At 43.4% G+C, this 21,818-nt stretch overlaps 1 protein-coding gene across 1 annotated transcript in view; it reads left to right on the forward strand.

The window, feature by feature from the left end:
- The window catches only part of EIF3H (eukaryotic translation initiation factor 3 subunit H), a 141,956-nt gene that overhangs the window by 100,957 nt on the left and 19,181 nt on the right, over window positions 1–21,818 (forward strand). The window contains exons 3-5 of the mRNA XM_006130789.5: window positions 12,041–12,208; window positions 13,743–13,842; window positions 15,488–15,637. Coding sequence (XP_006130851.2) covers window positions 12,041–12,208; window positions 13,743–13,842; window positions 15,488–15,637 — 418 coding nt within the window. The remainder of the gene's footprint in view (window positions 1–12,040; window positions 12,209–13,742; window positions 13,843–15,487; window positions 15,638–21,818) is intronic.

The following is a 21,818-nucleotide window of genomic DNA, read 5'->3' on the forward strand; positions in this document are numbered from 1 at the left end:
CCAATTTGGTTTGAGAAGTTTCTGTGTGGGGCAGTTTGGGTACGGGTGGTTCACTGGAAAATCTGGATGCACAATGGCTTGTTGGGGGATTCTGGGTGCGGGGGCAATGGTCCTCTGCAGGGGATTCAGGTGAAGGTGATTGCTGTTACCCATTATTGGCTCCACCACTTTGTTAGGACCCATGTCCGTCCCTACCAGACCATGGCACCCTCCCCTCCCAGAGTGCTTCCCTGCTGCAGTGTCCCCATGTTCTGGGGATCTCTCCCTAAGGAACCACAAAGCCCATAAGTCCACCTTGCCTCAGGGGCAAACTGCAGTCTGAAATGGCCACTCATCATTGGTAGGGGGTATGGACCTGCTACTTTCTACTGCACTGGCTGCCTGCAGCCCTAATACCTTCAGGCTTTGCTTCAGGTTCTGCAGCCTGGAAGCTTACCTTTCCAAAGCTTCCCCAGCTCTGCCTGCCTTTCCCCAGCTCTTCTGTAAGTCAGGAAGCCTCTAGCTCAGGAATGGCCAACCTGTTCCAGACGAAGAGCGACAATAGCATTGGAGACAGCGTGACGAGCCGGGGCAGTTGCTGAGTGCAAAAAAAAAAAAAAAAGTGCCACGCTGGGGGAAAATAGGTGCTGGTACATCTGTCCCAGGGCACGGTCTCTTTTTTTTTTTTGCGCGCACAACTGCCCCGGCTCTTCACGCTGTCTCCATTGCTATTGTGGCTCACAAAAAAAGCACTGGGAAGGGGGGAGAGGTGCAAGCTCTCGGAGGGAATTTGGGTGCAGGAGGAAGTAGAGACAGGGATGCTGGCTCAGGGAGGGGACTACAGACTGGAGAGTGTTGGGGTCAGGTGGAGGGTTGGGGTGCTGAGCAAGTTGCAGGCTTGTGGCTGTGAGGGTTCAGGAGTTTGGGCTGGGGTGCATGAGTGCCTCGGCAAGGAGTATGATGGGCTCAGGACACAGATTTGCAGTGTGTGGATGGTGCAGGAGTGTTGTGGCAGAAGACTGGAGATATGGGGGTGCAGGAGTTTGGGGGTTTGAGAGGCTCAGGACAGGGGGTTCCAGTGTATGACAGGCTCCAGTTTGGGATTGTGTGGGAGGGGAGGGAGGTGCAGGAGTGTTATGATACTGCAGCCAGATGGGGGCTTGGCCCAAAATGGGGGCTTGTTGGCCAGGCTTCATTTTTAAATAAAATATTATGTCAACCACCAAATGTTTCAGTGTTGTCTTTATCTGAGAGGGGTGGGGAACCTTTTTTGAGTCAGGGGTCACTGACACACCCCAATTCCCCCCCTTCCCCAGAGCCAGACGTGCACACACCCAACCCAATCTCCCTCCCTTTCCCCAGAGCTAGGCACACACACCCTAACCCAATTCTCCTCCCCTTCTCCAGAGCCAGGCACACGTACCCAATACTTAATCTTCCCCCCCGAGCCAGGCACCAGCCCCTCTCTATACCAATCCTCACCAACCTAATTCTTGGGTCCCAGAGGTGGAGCCCCCACTACAGCCACACGCATATCCCTCCAGGCGCTGGGGGGTGTGCGCTGAAGTGGCCAGCCTTGAGACGTGCTGTCTGGGATGCTGTGGGCACCCTCTCCGCACCCAGTCCCTTCCTTCCCCCAGACTAGAGCCAGGCCTCTCCCCCCTCCCCTCTCAACCTAATTCTCGGATCTCGGAACTCCCTCCAGGCGCTGGGGTGTGTGCATTGAACAGTTGGCATGCTGTGCGCACCCTCTCCCCAAACCCCTTACTTTTCCCCCAGAGCCAGACACCTCCTCTTCCTGCTGTAACCCAATCCCTCTCCCCTGCTAACCTTATGCCCAGATCCCGGAGCCGCCGCACCTGGAGCCGCTGCCTGCGCTCAGCAGGCGGCTGCTAGCACGTGCAGGCTGGGACAGAGTGTGTGACCCGGCCTGCATGTGCAGGATATGACGTAGTGCGCTGGGGGCTGTAAGCGGAACGGTGCAGGCTGTGAGCACTCATGTGACTCACAGCGGCCCGGCCATGAGAGCGGCTTGACCCAAGCGGTTCCAGGTTCCATCCTGGTTCTGTCAGGAGCCACAATTTTTTTTTTTTTTTTTTGAGAGCTGTATGCAGCTCGTGAGTCACAGGTTGGCCACCCCTGCTGTAGCTTCCACAGTTGGAGCAAGAGTGAGTCAGAGAGACTTTTCTCCCCTCCAGAAGCCTTTATTTATACTGCCCTCAGCTGGGCCCTAATTGACTAATACCTGCCATAGTTGCTGGTTCTACAGCTCCAGTCCTCTCTCAGGGATGGGTTTAACCCTTAAAGGGCTAGTTTGGGGCAGACACTCCATCACAATAAGTATGAAGTGATTCTGGGGCGAAAGATGGTCTGGTGATAGAACGTGATTTTTTTTTTTTTTTAAAATAACCCAAATTATTAAATTCTAATTTAATTCTGCAAAAACATTCCTCTGTAATACTTTTTCCAGTAGAGCTGCTGCTAGTGTGAAATCAAGGAATTAGTTATCACCCACTAGCTCAGTCAAAACCACCAATCTGTTTCAGTGATCTCTGTGTAGTATGGTCTTGCACTTTTTCTTTTTGTGTTTTAATATGTTTCTTCATTCTTTACTGGGCCTCAATCAAATGTAGCATGTAAGTACTTTTTCTTGCTTGCTTACAGAGATTTATTTTTACGCACTTTAGAAAAAGGCAAGTGAAAGGACGGGGAAGAAGATTAAATTATGTCTCTAGCTCCTGATCAGACATCAAGAGAAGCCTTTTTGTTGTTTGAAATCTTGTTCGCACCTCATGAGATACACATCTTATTTTTGTGAGACTCCCAGGAGATAATACACTCTTAATCCAGCGCATAGCACTTCAGAGCAGCACAAACAAAATAATGCCAAACAGTTTTTTTCTTCATACTGGCAAAGCTTTTTAAATGATTTAAGTTTCTTTAAAAATGTAGACGTTATGTTTCAATGAAACGAGTAACTTAATCCAGTTGTCTGTCTGTCTGTCTACTTCAAAAAGTCCTATTTCAGTAGTCAGTTAACTCCTCTCTATGGTTGGAACTAAAGAGTATACAGGCAGTCCCCGGGTTACATGGATCCGACTTACATCAGATCCCTACTTACAAACGGGGTGAGGCAACCCCGCACTAGCTGCTTCCCCCCAGCAGACTAGGGAGACGCAAAGCTAGCACCCCTCCCAGCAGACCAGGGAGACATGGAGCGGCTTTTCTCAGCAGACACCTCAGCTTGAGAATAAAGGACTGAGGGAAGTGAGGTGTGGGAGAATAAAACTGAGCTCTGGAGAAATGTTTGGCTAGAGTTTCCCCTACAATATGTACCAGTTCCGACTTACATACGAATTCAACTTAAGAACAAACCTACAGTCTCTATCATGTACGTAACCCGGGGACTGCCTGTATCTGATTCTAAAGTATGAGCTCCTGACCAGTGCATCTGAGTGACTTGTCCTGATTCTTAACAGAGCACAGAGCTAGCTGTCCCTTAGTTAACTTAAGGAAGTGATGCTCTCAAGAATGATGGAAAAAATGTGAAACAATAGTGATGATTATATCAACACAGACAGTTTGTGGGTTATTTATTATGTAGTTGTATAACCTGATAGTTTTGCTGGAACCCTAGCTGCTGCTTCGAACATGCTTTTGTCTGAGGTCGGTAAAAAGTTACTTTCTCTTTCTGATACAGACCTCTCCTCATAATTGATTTTTACTTCTGTAGTCATTTTTTAGAGTTGCTAGCTGTGGATACTTTGAGACTTTTCTGTATTAGAATATAAGAATGACCATGCTGTGTCAGACTAAAAGATCCATTTCACCCAGCATCCATTCTTCCGACAGTGGCCAATACCAGATGCCCCAGAGGAAGTGAACAGAACAGGGAATCAAGTGATCCCTCTCCTGTCATTCATTTCCAGCCCCTGATAAACAGAGCCTAGGGACACCATTCTGGCTACCTGTTTTGTGCAGCATATGTATGTCCTCCGTGTTTTTTTTATATCCGCTTAAAATAGTTGAAATTAGGGATGTTAAATATTGGTTAATTGAATATTAACCTCATGAAATCTTATCAGTTAATCAACTATTCTGTAATCCATGGGGGTAGGGCCGGCACCCACTGCTCTCCAGCCTCACTCCCGAGGAGCCCCCTACCCCGCTGCCTCTGTATCATAGACAGCAGCGTGGGATGCCATGTGGGAGCTGGTCCATGAGTGGAGCCAGTTAAAAACCAACCCCCCTCGTGGACTGGCTGCCTGCTACCCCACACTGCTGCCTCTGATACAGAAGCAGCAGCACGAGTTGGCAGCAGCCCCTGTCTAGAGGAGGTCTGAGCTCCTGAACCCTGCATGAGTTGGAACTGAGCCAGGCTCCCTGTCCGCCCAGCTCCTAATACACTTCAAATGCAGAGCCACAGCAGGGGTAGGCCCCAGACCCATCGCAAGCTATGACAGAGCTGGGCTGCTGGCTAGCCTGGTAAAAAATTTACTGGCGGGGAGGGGAGAAATGCGTGTTATGATATAGCATTTAACTTATAATCCTTTTCTTATTGGTTAATCGACTACACTATGAGATCCCTAGTTGAAATGGAGAAGTGTGAGCCGCATGTGGCAGAGGCCCTGGAGGTTTTTCGCCTTCCTCTGTAGCATGGGTTACAGATCACAGCTAGAGGATTCTCTGCATCTTGGGGTCTTCAAAGTATTTGAAGGCTTCAATATCTGAGATATAGGTGAGAGGATTATTCTAGGAGGGGTGGGTGAGATTTTGTGGCCTGCACCGTGCAGGGGGTCAGACTAGATGATCATAATGGTCCCTTCTGACCTTAAAGTCTATGAGTCTAAGAAGAGAGAAAAAAATATTCTCAACTTCTAATGATGGGAGAAGAAGCAATGAGCTTAAATTGCAGCAAGGGAGTTTAGGTTGGACGTTAGGGAAAAACTTCTTAACTGTCAGGGTGATTGAACACTGTAATATATTGCCTAGAGGAGGTTGGAGAATCTCCATCATTGGAGATATTTAAAAGCATTTTAGGGCTACTCAACACGTTGCCTGTGAGCCGCATGTGGCCCGCCGTGCAGTTTGGGTTTACTCAGGGTTCAACATGCGGCCCGCAAGTGGGATCCTTTGAACATGGGCTCCACTGGGAATACGCTCTACAATGGTGAGGCATCTCCCAAGCGGCATTGAAAGATGCAAGCAGATGGGCTGGCTGGAACAGATGGGTACAGTGTGTCAGCATTTTGAGCCCCCAGGGAGGAGGTGCCGGGAGCACTGGGGCATTATGTATTCATGCCCATCAGTGTGAAATAATCTGTTTTTGTATATTTGCACGTATATGCAACCACACTTTAGTTGCGGCCCTTAGAATATGCTGAGAGTATCATTGTGGCCTCTGGGGCTTCCAAAGTTGAGTAGCCCTGATCTAAGGGGTGCCTGGTACCACTGTGAATGCAGAGGACGGGAGTAGATGACTTCTCAAGGTCCCTTCCAGTTACAGTATTCTGTGATTCTGTAAGTCGTGACTTGCAAATGTGGACAGCTGTCAATGGATGATTTTACTTTTCCTACTGTCACAGTTTTAGTGTAACTCTGCCTGTATTCCCACTCTGTAATCCACCAAACATACCTACCTCAGGATCCTGGCTCTTAGTTGTTACCAATGGGTATGTTTACACTAGCCCCCTAGTTCGAACTAGGGAGGCTAATGTAGGCATTCGAAGTTGCAAATGAAGCCCAGGATTTAAATATCCCGGGCTTCATTTGCATCTTCCTGGGCGCCACCATTTTTAAATGTTACTTAGTCCGAACTCCGTGTCCGCGGCTACACGCGGCACGGAGTAGGTAGTTCAAATTAGGATCTCTAATTCGAACTACCGGTACACCTCATGGAGATCCTAATTCGAACTACCTACTCCGTGCCACGTGTAGCTGTGGGCACGGAGTTCGGACTAAGGGACATTTAAAAATGGCGGTGCCTGGGAAGATAAAAATGAATCCCGGGCTTCATTTGCAACTTTGAATGCCTACATTAGCCTTCCTCGTTCGAATTAGGGGGCTAATGTAGACATACCCAATCTTGGGTGTAGACCCATATTTCACTCCCTTCTGAATGGAAATTCTTGAAGGTTGCACCATTCCCTGCCTGCATTGTGATAGACTAAAAGGCCAGCATTGGCACTAGTGATGTAAACAACTAGTGGAGTTGACTACTTGCATGCCCCCTTGCTGCTTCTATCAGAGGCAGCAGTGCAGAGGGGTGGGGGGAGAAGGGAAGCCTGCCACGAAACAGTCTCTCCCTGCAGAGGGTCCAAGCATACTGCAAGCAGAGGCTACTCTGCATCCTGCAGTGGGGAGCTGCCCCGCCCCTCACCACACAGACAGGGCCTGCTGCCAGAGCAGTGTTTCCAGATAGGGGCTGCTGGACCCGGTGTGAGCTGAAACTGAGAGATCCCAGCACAGTGCTAGCTTGCGCTGGATCCAGAGCTGCTCCTGCTGCGGCTCTGCATTTTAAATGTAGTAAGAGCCGGCCTGTCCCTTACTATATTTAAAAGGCAGATCCCTTAGTGGGGGTAGCTCCCAGACCTGGTGTGAGTGGTCCAGCACTGCTGCAGCTCTGTATAAGGAAAAGTGCTCTGTCCCGGTTCATGCCGGGTCCGGGACCTTCCCCTGCTGCGGCTCTGCTGTTTAAATGTAGTAGGAGCTGGGTTGCCCTGCTCACCCAGCTCCTACTATATTTAACTGCAGAGCCACAGCAGGCCGGGACAGAGCGCCTTACCTTATTGACTAATCATGTAGTCCATACAGATATCATCTACTACACGATTAGCCAGTTACCCACCTCTTAACATCTTTACTTGGCACTTTGCTTTCTCACCAGAGGCTATGACCAGTATATTACTACTAATTATAAATGCATGCTAAAAAACCTACCAGAAGTCACCCCCAACTTCTTATTTGACCCACTAGCAAAGATCTACCCCATTCCTGGGTTCTGTGTCAGTCTTTCAAAACTCCAAACTGGGTTTTCCCTGTGTTGTATAGATTCCTAACTGTCTCATAACCAGAACTCTGTTTGGGCAGTTCAACTTTTTTTTATATACAGCTCAGGCCTTTAGACCTTCAATCATTTGGGACCGGGTAGTCAGCAGACAGTGATGTACTCCTCAGGGTATAGCTTCAAAAGACATGGGTTTTGCATGACTGGAGATAGGAGGAAATAAATGCAGTTTTTCTGGGTATTCCCCAGGGAAACCATTTCACACTTTTATTGTCCTAAAATAAAATAAAATATATATTATCTGGCACGTTTTTATTATAGTCTTTGAACTCCTTGTCCCCAGTCACTTCCTTCCCTTATAGAGGTCACACACAGTCCTAACCAACAATAATTCATATACTTTTTATTCAATACAATGGCCCCCAAGGATACTTAAAATTAATTCAGTAAAATCTTCCAGTGTTAGTGTAGAAAATTGTCATGTCTGTCACATCTACCTTCTGCTAGCACTCATAACCAGTTCTGTTTCTAAAAAGGCAAAGTCTGAAAACTTCTCTTGTAAGCATTGTCCTCTCGACAGAATCACCAGTTACCTCTGAGGTTTGTATTGAAGCATACAAAATATCTTTACACAAACTTGTGAAGGGCCAGGAATGTTTTTCCCATTCACTTCCCTCTTTCTTTAATACTGGACTCCTCAAAAGTGACAATTTGAAACTGAGCCAGATATGCAACATCATTTTATGTGGCTCTTTCAGGGGTACTCCTGGCATTCATCCAGTAGTTACAAGTAATTTTTTCTCATGTCAATTTCATTTGCCCAGAAAGTGGTGGAACCAACAGTATTTTCATTCATCTTTTTCACTTTTCATTCAGATCTGATAACGGTTCTCTTTCCTGAAGCAAAGCTGCCTTTTGTTTCCATATGAAATACATTTATTCTGTGTTTTTGTCTATGTCCTGCTTTAAACAAATAGTTTGTCAGATTTTTATGACAGAGAATCTTTGAGCTTTATATATACTTTATACTTGTCTACCAATAGAATTTAGATTCTTGAACAACCTTTTCTTTTTTTCCCCCCAAGACATTTAAGGAGGACTCAAAAGCTTCTCTGACATGCTTGAATCAAGGGATGGATGAATGTTTGCTTGTATCACTTTTTCCTAATATAGGGAGTGTTTCTTCTAGGCTGTGTTCAGACTCAGGGTTTTTTTCAAAAAAAGTAGCCTTTTTTCGAAAAAACTGCACCTGCGTCTAGACTGCAGCCGTGTTCTTTCGAAATTAAATCGAAAGAACGCGGCTTTTCTTTCGACGGGGGTAAACCTAATTCCAAGAGGAAGAACGCCTTTTTTCGAAAGTGCTCTTTCGAAAAAAGGCGTTCTTGAAAGCAAACAGGGCTTTTTAGAAAGAGAGCATCCAGACTCACTTGCTGCTTTCTTTCGAAAAAGCGGCTTGCTTTTTCGAAAGTTCCGCGTGCAGTCTAGACGCTCTCTTTTGAAAGAGGCTTGCAGTCTAGACATAGCCCTAGAGAATATCTTTTGAAGGACTAGGTGACAGGAACAGCAGCTGCAGCAACTTCCTTGAATTTGATTGGTGTTTCTAAATGTCTTTGCTAGTGGGTCATACTTCTTCAAAGAAGTAGGTCAAAATTGAGTTCTGTACCATGAACTGGAAAGAGGTGGTATTTTCAGCATTTCTGTAGAAAGAATCAACTTTTTGCTCAGTCCACGCTTCTATATTTTGAGCAGTGATGGGCTTTTGTTTTACACTCTAGTGTCTCTTGGTGAACATGCATTTGCTGCTCAGCTGCCACCATGTCATCTGTGATGGCATTCTAGATTCTGATGATGTGCATTGGTATAAAGATTTACATGCACTCTTGAGCCAATTTTTGAGATTCGTAGATGATACCAGTAGATTGAACCAAGATGTCCTGTGGGTTGGGTGTACAGGTGACGCCTGGGGTTTGTGTATAGTACAAACCTGCAGCAGTGAATCTCAGCTTAGGCAAACTGACTTGGTCTTGTAATATAAAGTTAAAAAAAGAAGTGTAAGTATTGAGGCTCAGACTGAAGCCTAGGGGTCTGTCCTCTGTTGTCAAGTTTCAGAGCCTGGGCATCTATAATTATATTTCTAGTCCTGTGAGCCTTAGTCAGGCTCTGAAACGCAAGCTCTGAAACTCACTGACACAGGGTTGTGTTTTTGCAGTGTAGACATACCCTTACATTGTGAGCTATTGGAGCATAGACATTACAAAGTGGAAAGCAAAGTGCCAAACATGTATTTCATGCTGTACAAGTAAGGTGCCCAGGTAATCACAGATATGGTACTTGCTTTTTTTTCTGATGTGTGAAAGAATACAGAGGTATTAACGTATTTTAAATAAATACAGAGTGGTAAGGTGTGGCAGATTAACTTTTGGCCACAGAGCAGCTATAAGCAAGCATTGGAATTTACAATTTGCCTGCTATCTGGCATGTTGGAAGTGTATTTGCTCCTGAGAAATCTCCTAATAACTTTAAAGAATATGGAAGGTTTCATTTCCTTCCTGTAAAGAACTAAAAAGTATGTCTGAAGACTTTGGAGTACATTTTGAAAGTTTTCTTTTACTCTTGCTAATTATGTAGCTACTTGATGTTATGACTGTTTCATGTTTTTTAGACCAGTAAACTCTTGTTGCCATATAAAAATGAAGTACAGGCAGTCCCCGACTTACGCGGATCCGACTTATGTCGGATCCGCAGTTACGAACGCGGCTTTTCTCGCCCCGGAGGACACGGACTGTGGGACCTCGTGGTCCCGCCGCCCGTGTACTCCGGGGCGAGAAAAGCTGCTCCGCGTATCCCTGGTCTGCAGACCAGGAAGACGTGGAGCAAAGCTGCGGAGGGGCTCGGGCAGCCCAGGCGCGCCTGGGCTGTCCCGCCGCTGCCTTCCCCCGCTGCTTTGCAATGCCGCGGAGGGGCTGGGGCTCCGGGGCAGCCCAGGCGCGCCTGGGCTTGTCCCGCTGCAGGCGTGCTCCTAGGCTTTGCTCCCCGTCTCCCTGGTCTGACCAGCAGACCAGGGAGACGGGGAGCAAAGCCGCGGAGCATGCCCGCAGGGGGACAGCGCGGCGCACCTGGACTGTCCCGCTGCCCGCGTGCTCTGCGGCTTTGCTCCGTGTCTCCTAGGTCAGCAGGCCAGAGAGACGGAGCAAAGCCGTGGAGGACTTGGGCGTCCCCACCCCCGTCTCCCTGGTCTGCTGGGGGGAGGTGCAGCTAGTGCCCCCCCCCCCAGCAGACCAGGCTTTTCTTGCCTACCCCTGGGGTAGAGCAGCTGGGGGCTGCCGGGTTGGTCCCACAGCGCTGCTCCCGACCAACCCGGCAGCACCCCAGCTGCTCTGCCCCAGGAGTCCTGATTCAGCCGCTGCTGGTCAGTTTCAGCAGCGGCTGAATCAGGACGCCTGAGGCAAAGCAGCTGGGGTGCTGCTGGGTTGCTCCAGTAGCGCCGAGGAGCCGCGCTACTGGAGCAACCCAGCAGCACCCCAGCTGCTCTGCCCCAGGTGTCCCCAAGTCAGCCGCTGCTGAAACTGACTAGTGGCTGACTACAGGAAGCCCGAGGCAGAGTTGCTCTGCCCCAGGCTTCCTGGAATCAGCCGCTGATCAGTTTCAGCAGCAGCTGACTTGGGGACGCCTGGGTTTCTTAAGTAGAATCTGTATGCAAGTCAGAACTGGCGTCCAGATTCAGCTGCGGTTGAAACTGATCAGTTTCAGCAGCGGCTGACGCCAGTTCCGACTTACATACAGATTCAACTTAAGAACAAACCTACAGTCCCTATCTTGTACGTAACCCGGGGACTGCCTGTATACCAAATGTAGCAAGTTCTACAGCCTGCAAACATAATTTTAAAGAATTTAATTGACTGTTGGTGTCAGTTCCTTTGATTAGCTCACTGAAATCTAATACTGTTGATTTTAAATTGCTATCTGCATCAGGACTGATATGCACTGGATGCTTACATTGGTGTAGCTATGTCTCTCAAGGGTGTGATGTATTTCGACCTAACTCCCAGCGGAGATGGTGCCAGGTTGACAGAAGAATCCTTCTGTTGAACTAGCTTCCGTCTTTTAGGCAGGCGGATTATCTCTACTGTGCAGAGAACCCTCCAGGCAGCCTAGATAGAGTCTACTCAGAAGGGTTATAGTGGTACAGATTTAGCAATTTAAATGTAGACAAGCCATCAGTTATCTATCCAAAATGCCTGAGTTGTGATGAAATGATAACCCATTATACATTTTTTTTAACTAGAAATATAAATGGCATCATGTTAAACACTGCTTAATATTATTGTATTACGTAAAGCCAGGCTGTTTAGATGATAAACTTTATGGAAACAATTTATTTGTTGGCTACTGTACAACACAGTTCTTAGTATAATAATCCTCTACCTTCTAAAGTAAAGTTCCATATAGTAAAAAAAGTAAAAAATTAAGGATTAATGCAAACTGCCTTATTGTTACAGAAGTTGACTCCAAATGGGAGAACATAATTACTGTGTGTACTCCTATAAATGTACAACTGTCAGTATTCTCATATTTACATTCAAAATAAACTGGTTTTTTTTGTTCCCATAAATCTGCTTTGTCATACATATAAAAGTTGTCCTATAATGTCTAACATTATTAAATAACTCAGTCACACTAATATTACTTTTGAACAGAATGTTCCTGTTGAACAGAAATTTATTTTTGCTTTGAGAAACAAAATAGCAGGATTTTTTTTACATAATTGAACAAGATAGTAAATGCAGTAAATAAACAGTAAATAAACATTTCATTAATAAGCTTAGCAGTGAACTTCAATGAGAAGATTATTCTAGTTAACCAAAATAGTTTTATTCTAACTTTTGTATGACAACTTTCAAAATTTAATATTGCCTGTGCTAAGCAGTGATGGAAATAAGCCAGTCTGATTTTATAGTTGTGAAAAATGTAGCTTGCTTAAACTTAATTATAGGTATTCTTGAGAAATAGTTTTTAAACGTTTATGCTTCAGCATTTTTTTTTAATTTCATCTAGTTCAATACCAGATGGAAATGATGCGAAGCCTTCGCCACGTAAACATTGATCATCTTCATGTTGGCTGGTACCAATCTACTTACTATGGCTCTTTTGTCACTCGTGCCCTCCTGGATTCCCAGTTCAGTTACCAACATGCAATTGAGGAGTCTGTAGTTCTCATTTACGGTTAGTATGAGGTTTCCTTTATTATTCTTTTCCCCTCTTAATATTATTACTACTATTTTTGTATTCTGTCTTTTGCCTGTAAGAGTAGCCTGGCAGGCCTTTTCAAGTAAATACCAACCCTGTGTCTACAGCAGCCTCAGCAGCAGCTAAGTCTAGACAGGGTTTCCTTCTTTCTGTTTATTTTTCTTGCTATCAGAGCCCTGATGTGTACGTTATGGAATGCTGGAGTAGCTGCTTCATTTTTATTCCTTCATCTCCCCTCCTTCGTTGAAGGGGCTAGTGGAACTAGACCAGATGTCTAAAACCCCCCGATTACTAGAGTGTCTGGCTCTGTACGTGACTAACCAATCATAACACAAATTGCCAAATTTTTTATACCTCTGACAGAAGCATACAAAACCTGGACTGTTTCTTAGCACAAAGATTTTTTTATTTTCTGCCTATTTAATGGTGTTTCCTCAAGCTCTCCAGACCAGATGTTCTGTGCTGTATCAGAACCGTAGGCAATTTAACAGCTTTATAGCCTCCCCCTCCCCGAACACTCACAGTTTGCCATATCTGGCAGACTTGCATATAGTTTCCAGCTGAGAAGTAAATGTAACGTCCTGAGTATCTGTCAGAAAAAATACTAATGAATACGATCAATCTTATGAGCTGCTCCAAAATTGTTTCAGTATGTTAACAATTGGATTACAGTAAAGAACAAGTTGTTAAAGTATACTTATATTGGCTGGAAACATTGCATCATCGGACCTTGATGAATTTTCCACTTGTTGAAGTTATTTTGGTTTTCATTTTATCACCGATTGCTAAAAGTTTGACTGTGTTAAATTTCAGACAACATGAATGTTAGCAGTTTTTATTCTAATATTGGCATACCTTAGCCACTGTCATGTTACGCTTTCCTGTCCTAGGAATGTAACAATTTGTTTAGAAAACATTCCACTAAAATTCAAGACAGTATGTGAAGATGAAGCTAATATTTTTATGCATCAATTATATTTTTGCCCCAACCAATTATGTAATGTGCATTAGACTATCACTAATCCTAAATCTCACTTTGGTATTAAGTAATTATGGTTTATACATATTTTTATTTTACTATTCAATAGCTGCCTTTTTGTGAGGGGGAAACCTTTGTGTGAGGGAGGCATCCATCATATAGGAATTATTTGGGTTGTTTGCGCTAAGGAAAAGAAATCAGGAAATTAATAGTTTCACTTTTCTTCATTACTCTTCTTCAATATTTTCTTAAGTACAAATAACTTTAAATCCTAATTTGCATTAGGTGAGTGAATAGATGCATTACATGTAGTTCAGGTATATTTTATATCTCATTACAATACTTCTTAGTCAGGGAACCAAAGTTCCTATTGTGGTGTGGTAGTGTTTGTTTTTTGGTGTAAGGGGTTTCTAACTATAAATAAGCAATACAATATTTTTTTTTCCTAACATATATAGAGAAATATTCAAGTAGAGGAAGAATATTTTTGAAATCTTTGTAATTGTGTCCATCCTCCATACTTTGTTGTAGATCCTATTAAGACTGCCCAGGGGTCTCTGTCACTAAAGGCTTACAGACTGACACCCAAACTGATGGAAGTTTGCAAAGAGAAAGATTTTTCTCCAGAAGCGTAAGTATTTTAAAAGCATATCTCTTCATGCATTGATTTTCTTTTTCAGTGTAGGGTGAGGGGCAGATGAGGAGTAAGATAAAAGGAAATTTTTAACAAAAAAATGCTGATGTGATGTAAATTTCTGTGGAAAATCAGGTATATATTCCAGTGTTTCATGTATACTCAAATGCGGTGTCTAAGAAATTATGAAAATATTGCTTCAAGCATTCCTACTGCTGGCTTTGGGGAACAATATTAACATATGTTTTGAAAGGATGTGCTGCATATTATCACTCCAACCATGGGGTGAGTGTTGTGAAGACAGCTGCAACTGGGAAAAGGAGCAGAATACATTGATGTGATGGCAAAAGAGGGGGAATATTTCAAGAGATAGAGAAAAGGAACAGACCAATCTTTTAAGACCTTGTCTACATGGAGAAAATTGACCAGCATGGATATTTCAGAATAAATATTCTGCTATAGCTATTTCTTGGGCACTCTTCTGGAATAAAAGTAATTTTGTTCTAGAATATTTACTGTACTTCCAAATCAGACCTTTCTATCTAGTATCTGTACACAGTGTGGCTTATTATTAGTATTATCATTATCTATTCTCTTGGCCAAAATAAAAATACTCCTACAGCTATTTTTGAGACTGGCTAATCAAATGCATTTTTTTATTATATTTGTGGAGAGAGACTGTTTTATGAATTCTGTTGTTTGATTAGTTACAACAGTGCTGCCTGTTTGACACTTCCATTTGTAACCACTTATTATAGAACCAGTTGGTAGCATGACATCTTTTCCCCATTCATCTGTGTTCAGCATCATAAAACAAACCCATGCAAAGCTTTTATTCAAAAAAAACTGAACTTTCACTGCTTGTGTCTAAAGATAGCATTTCCTCTAGTTTGCTGCTTAGTCTAAACTGAAGTGAATGTTTTAGTTTCCAGACTTGATACACATCTTATATGTGCCCCCAAACTTGTGTATTGTACCTTTATTTGTTGGTCTCATGAAAGGTATCAATATTTGTTTTGTCTATTTAAAATTAAAAGTAAGGGGTGATAAATGTATGGTAAAATGTTTTTATAAAAATAAGGAAAATCTCTTCTGGTATTTGGACTAGAATTGAAATATATTTGCTCATCCTCTTTTTAATTATGCAAATCATTTACAGTTATATGTTCAGTTACTGGCAAGTACACCTTTCCACAGAAGCATTAGTGTATTTCATGAAACACAGTGTTTGTGAACTTAGAACTTATTCCAGAGCTATTCCATGACCAGTCTACTTCTAGTTAAGAGAAACCAATAATAAGGAAAATAGTAAAATATTGTGGTGGAGCAGAATTAACCTTGCCATTATAGTATTTTGCTGGAGGTTTATTCTTATTATAAATAACACATTATTAGGGATCAAAGCATTTACTTTTAAGGGCTTTTTCACTTGGTTAGTTTTTATAAGGCTTATAAATGTAAAGTTTTTTTTCTATGCAAATACCTCTCTTATCAAAGAGGCTTGAGTGTTGCTTGACAGTGGAGCTCTGGAAACCTAGGGCTCTATGGAATTACCATCTGGCAGTTTCTAGAACAGTAATTGAGACCCCAAAAAGCCAAGATACTGGTCATATTAAAACAAAACTTTAAACTTGTTTTACAGATTGAAAAAAGCAAATGTTGCATTTGAGCACATGTTTGAAGAAGTGCCCATTATAATTAAGAATTCGTACCTGATCAATGTTATGCTTTGGGAACTGGAAAAGAAATCAACAGTAGCAGATAAACATGAATTACTCAGTCTGGCTAGCAGGTATGTACTTGTTAAAATAATATATGTATCTATCTTTATGTTCACAAACAAAATACCATGGTAAAATCTCTTCCTTGTTACATACAATGAATGGGAGTTTTGCCATTGGCTTTAATGGAGCCAAGATCTTACCCCCTTGTCTTGCTTTTGAATGAAACAAAAATGACATGGTGAAAAACATAAGTTTTGAATTCAGAGAATATATAATTTACATACTCAACATGTGCCCAGTAAATTTTATAGTTAGTGTGTGTTTCTTTAAAGAAAATGTGTAGATCCAGTTAATGCTCAGCACCTACGAAGCTGGCCAAACAGATTTCAAAATAGAACAATATCTTTGGCCTCTTTGTCAGATATAATGTAATATATGAATGATTTTATTAAAAAGTAAAGCACATCTGTTCTGCTAAGCCAGTAATATGAATTTTAAAAATGATAAACACTCCTAAAGAAGAATACAAGAGTGCATGAAACAAGAGTGCATGAAAAGAGATTTCAATTACAATTGACTTTACTAAGTCTGGTTCTGAGGGCATCCATTTTGCTAAAAAGTAACTTTAGGTGTGCTAAGAGTTTGAGTGCCTAGTTCAGTTGTTCTCGCTATGTGGCATTTCTATTGCTGAAGGTTTGCGAACAAGATAGCACATTTCATATGCTCCTCTGCTCTCTTCATGAATGGATAGCCATTTTTATCCACCCAGAATACCACATTGTCCTTCCAATATCTTTTTCTGCCTCTGTCTTCTAACATCAGTTTTCCATTCCAGGATCTATACACACGCATTGCTTGCTGAACCTTTAATGTACCCTGCAAATTGAATCTTTCTTTCAGAAGATTTCTAGTGTTTTCTAGAGTTCCAATAATTTCCAACAATAAGTTCCAATAATTGTTTTTGTTACATAGCCTATTCATGGTATTTTTCAGAATTCTGTAACATCTTAATTGAAAATTACAGTTTCTTTAATGTCAATTTATTTGAATGTCCATAGTAAGGTTTTTCAGAGTTGGAACTTAGTCTTCAGATTTAGGTTCCTTCTCATCAGATGTTTAATCTTCCATAATATCATTTGATCTTTCTATTCAAGTGCTGACTTCAGTGTCTCATCATCTATTTTCTGTAATGATGCTTCTCAAGTAGCAATAATTTCTTGCTCACTGTATGGCTGTCAACTGAAATCTTGCCTGTTTTGCTGTGATCCTAGCATACCATCATTGTTATTGTCTTGTACACTCGAGATCACCTACTTTGCCATATTTGTATGTAATCTTCAACTTCCTCAGACCTTCTCAGAATCATCCAACAGCTTTTTGTCATCTTTATAGTGTGTGTTAGTCATCCATTTTCCATTCCTCTTAATACTTTCTTGTGTTTCTTTGATTTCATAAGTTACTATAAATGTTGACTAAAGCCAGTGACATTATACCTTGGTTCACTTCTTTCTTGATCTCTCAAAATTTTTGTTTTCATCTCCCATTATAATTGCCTACTAATTCCAGCATAATTGTTTTACAAGTCTAAAAATTCTGATTTTTATTTGGTTTAAAAATTTAAAAATGGATGTATTATTATTCCTATAGTAAAGACTTTAGGACTTTTTAATAGAATATACCTCTTGAGGTCTCTTCCAGTTCTTGTGTTCTATGATTCTGTGATTCTGTACATTAGAGTATAAAATATTAGAATGCTCTGATTTAGTCACTTTTGTCTTAGATTAGAAATGAGTGAACGATTCTAGCATTCAGCTGCTGTAAATATTATTTTTTGGCAAAATCCCCTATGATGTTAATAGTATCAGAAATGCTGATTGTAAATTAATCGTGTCACAGATTTAGATTACCAGGCTCATGAGGAAGGTGAAGAGTTATTTTGTGGTGTAAGAGATGGAATATATTGACTGTTAGGTGATAGATGTCACAGTGATCTGCCAGGATTTTTACTTCCTGATCTGGGCTCCCCATTCCCAAACTGGCTTCATGTTTTTAAAGATTCCTTTGGCCCATAAGGGCAGTGTGTGAGCCAGACCCAATATTGATTGATTAGTTGTCATATGAGCTGAAGCACTACCTCTGGAACCTTCCAATAAGTTCTCTCTTGAACATGATCAGCAGAGGCTTGTAGATGCTGTGCTTCTGTCTATTATGGCACTAATTCTTTCAGTTTCATTCTAAGTTGCTCTGATACAGGCCATCCTTTCATCCTCTGCTGGGCATAATTGGAACTCTTAGCACACTTAGAGTAGAGGAAGTTTTGAGAGATGCATGCCAGAATTGATGTCATTGACTAGAAAATTTGAGAGAGGAGCAGGCTGAAGGTAAAGCGTATGAATGGTTGGTTGGATTTGGAGGCGCTGGAAAACTCCTTCTTGGATAAGATAGATTCACACAGAGGAACGAAATTATGATTTCTTCTCATGGGAGGATCTTGAGTTTCTCTAGAAGCTGTTCAAGCAATAAGTCTTCTGTTGAAACATGTTCAGGAATCTACATGTTGTGTGATGGATACCTGGTCCAAGTAAATTAATCCAATAAAGTTTCCATTTCTTTGCAACCTGTTTTCCTTCAGGTGGTGAAGGGTACAGTAAATACTTTACGCAATTGCCCGTGTTTCAATATGTATGCAAGAAATATGTACCACACTATCTCCTATAATGCTGGTGATGTGGTTTCTGTCCTGAAGCAGGAAAAGCTGGAGTATTAGCCTTGACACCTGAGAGAATTTCTTTGGGGAACAGGCAGATACATCACTCCATTCAGAAAATCAAGGTATCCCTGAAATGTCTTCTCCAAATACCAGCCCATAATGCCTCTTTTATAAGAGCAAACAGGAAAAATCATCACTTCATAAACCAGCATTAACTTTGTGTTCAGCTTGCCAGAACCTTCTTTTGGCCCCAAGTGTTCCTGCTCTTAACCCAGTAGCCCTTGGTCATCTTTGATATGAATCCTGAGCCTTGTTCAGAGGGACTGCTAGAACAGGTTTCAGAAAGCCCTCAGACTGAACACATACAAGCCCACATCCCAGCAAAGAACTGTCATGGATCCCTTATCCAGAAAAGACACACCAGGGACTCGAGCTCCTTCTGGCAGAGAGTTATCAAGCCTATAACTCTATGAAGAGAACTACAGGCAGTCCCTGGGTTACGTACAAGATAGGGACTGTAGGTTTGTTCTTAAGTTGAATCTGTATGTAAGTCGGACCTGGCGTCCAGATTCAGCCGCTGCTGAAACTGACCCCAGGCATCCCCAAGTCAGCTGCTGCTGAAACTGATCAGCGGCTGATTCCAGGAAGCCCGGGGCAGGGGCTTCCTGTAGTCAGCCACTGGTCAGTTTCAGTAGCGGCTGACTTGGGGACGCCTGGGGCAGAGCAGCTGGGGTGCTGCTGGGTTGGTCCAGTAGCGCCTCCGCTCCTCGGCGCTACTGGACCAACCCAGCAGCACCCAAGCTGCTCTGCTCCAGGTGTCCTGATTCAGCCGCTGCTGAAACTGACCAGCAGTGGCTGAATCAGGACGCCTGGGGCAGAGCAGCTGGGGTGCTGCCGGGTTGATCCAGTAGCGTCCAGAGCGGTGCTACGGGACCAACCGGCAGCGCCCCAGCTGCTGTACCACAGGCGTCCGGAGCAAAGCCGCGGAGCACGGGGGCAGCGGGACAGCCCAGACGCGCCGTGGCTGTCCTGCTGCCCTCGAGCTCCGCGGCTTTGCTCTGCTTTGCTCCCCGTCTCCCTGGTCTTTAGACCAGGGGGACGGGGAGCAAAGCGGAGGAACACGCGGGCAGTGTGCTCCACGGCTATGCTCTGCTTTGCTCCCCGTCCCCGTGGTCTGCAGACCAGGGGGACGGGGAGCAAAGCGGAGGAACATGCAGGCAGCCCAGACGCATCTGGGCTGTCCGCTGCCCGCGTGTTCCGCTGCTTTGCTTCCTCTCCCTGGTCTGCTGGAGACCAGGGAGAGGGCTCCGTTCGTAACTGCGGATCCGACGTAAGTCAGCTCCACATAACTCGGGGACTGCCTGTACTTAGTATTCAGAAAGACAAGAGAGCTCTTTTACCCATCCTAGATATGAGTGATCATTACCAGTATTACTCATAGATTCATACATAAAACAGAAGGGGCCACTGTAATCCTCTAATCTGACCTCTTGTACATTTGATAAAGGAAAGATTTACTGTGAGTAGGGATACTTAACATTATTGGGTGATGCCTTCCAGTTCTGGTTAACCAGTGGGTTAACCAGCAGCTCCCCCCCCCAACAGTTAACCAGTTAAACATCACGTTTAATTGCTTAACCAATTAAACAGAATATTACCTCCTTAACTGAGACACATGTTTTTAGAGGAAGGCAAATGACTATGCTCTGGTTCTTTGGAACATTAACATGTACAAAGCAATATTTCTGGTGCTTATAGGAAATATCTTTAATTTGTCATGAGGAAATAGCACTTCCAATTTCATGTGTGGTGTTTTGGTTTGGCATCTATTGTCTGAAATGCTTGGCACTAGTCGTGGCCTTCCAAACACCTACATCCAAAGTGTAGTGATGGCAGTTATGTCTAAGTTGGCATCAGGAATGCATGCAAAGGGAATTAATATCCAAGGAACTCCGTTTTTCCTCATTAAACCTTCCCTCACATTTTCGTATTCTGAAGGAGTGTGATTCTGAAAAGTTTAAGGATCTCGAGAGACATATTCTCCCCAAAGGCAGCCCACACATTGTAATAGATAATCAGGCCTCCATATTTTGTATGAACACACAATGGTGTGCTAGGCATTAACTCCAGTGTCAGGATGCTTTGCAACTGTAGGAGTGGGGGGTCTGTCCCAATTATGCTTCTGGTTGCAGTGCACTTAGTAGGACATACTATCACATAAGATCACAGTTGGACATACTATCAGTGTGTGACTGATATTCACAAATAATCTCTGATGAGTAAGTGGTGGATCAGATCTTACTTATAGAAATTGTAGGGCTGAAAGGGACCTCAGTAGATCATCTAGTTCAGTCCCCTCCTCTGAGGTAGGACAAAATATTATCTAGACCAATTCTGGTGTTTCTCTAACCTGTTCGTAAAACCCCCTCACAGCCTCCCTAGGTGACTTATTCCAATGCATAAACATGACATTTAGGAAGTTTTTCCTAATGTCTATCCTATATATCTACAATGACTCTCCATTACTTCTTGTGCTGTCCTCAGTGCTTAAGGAGAACAATTTATCACTCTTTGTAACAACCTTTTACATAAATGAAGACTGTTGTTGTGTTCCCCCTCACTCATCTCATCTACGGACTAAAAAAAACCCAATTTTTAAATCTTTCCTTAAAGGTCATATATTCTAGACCCTTAATCATTTTTGTTATCTTTCCTGAAGTGCAGTGCCCAGAAGTGGACATGATGTTCTGGTTGAGGGTTTATCTGTGCTGAATAGAATGGAAGAATTACTATTTGTATCTTTCTTACAGCACTTCCGCTAATACATACCAGAGTAATGTCTGCTCTCCCCCCCCCCCCCCTTTTTTTTTTTTTCTGGCAACAGTATTTTACAGGTTGAATCTCTGTCATCTGGGAATCTCTGGTCCGGCAACATCCGTGGTCTGGCAGGACTACAGATGTTGCTAGACCACAGAGTCTTGGCCACAGAGGTTTAGAGCAGCTTGGAGAGGAGTCAGTCTGGTTGGTGGCAGCCCAGAGGGCGAGTGACCTGTGGGTAGAGAGCCCTGGGAAATACTGCTGCCTTTTGAAGGATGGGGGCAGGGAACCGCAGAAGCAGCTGTGGTCTCGTGTCAGGTAGTCCTGGGAGCAGCTGCCACCCTGCGCAGGGAGCACTGGAGCCCTGCGAGTGGGCTGGGGGCAGCAGAGCCAGGCAGGTGGGCTCCAGGAGAGCCCACATGTCTGACCTTCTTTGGTCTGGCAAATGCCTTTGTTTGGGACCACTCAGATCCCCAGGATGCAGCACCAAGGAGGTTCAATCTGTATTTTTTCATCCAGATGTCATTTGTGATCCACTATAATCCCAAGATCTTTTTCTGCTGTCATTTCCCATTTTGTATATGCACAATTGATTATTCTTTCTTAAGTGTAATGCTTTGCATTTGTCCTTACTGAATTTCATCCTACCTATTGTGGATCATTTTTTATCATCTAAGATCATTTTGAATTCCAATCCTGTTCTCCAGGGTATGTCTGCATTG

Source organism: Pelodiscus sinensis, chromosome 2, assembly GCF_052426305.1.
Source record: "Pelodiscus sinensis isolate ZL-2025 chromosome 2, ASM5242630v1, whole genome shotgun sequence".
NCBI lineage: Eukaryota > Metazoa > Chordata > Testudines > Trionychidae > Pelodiscus > Pelodiscus sinensis.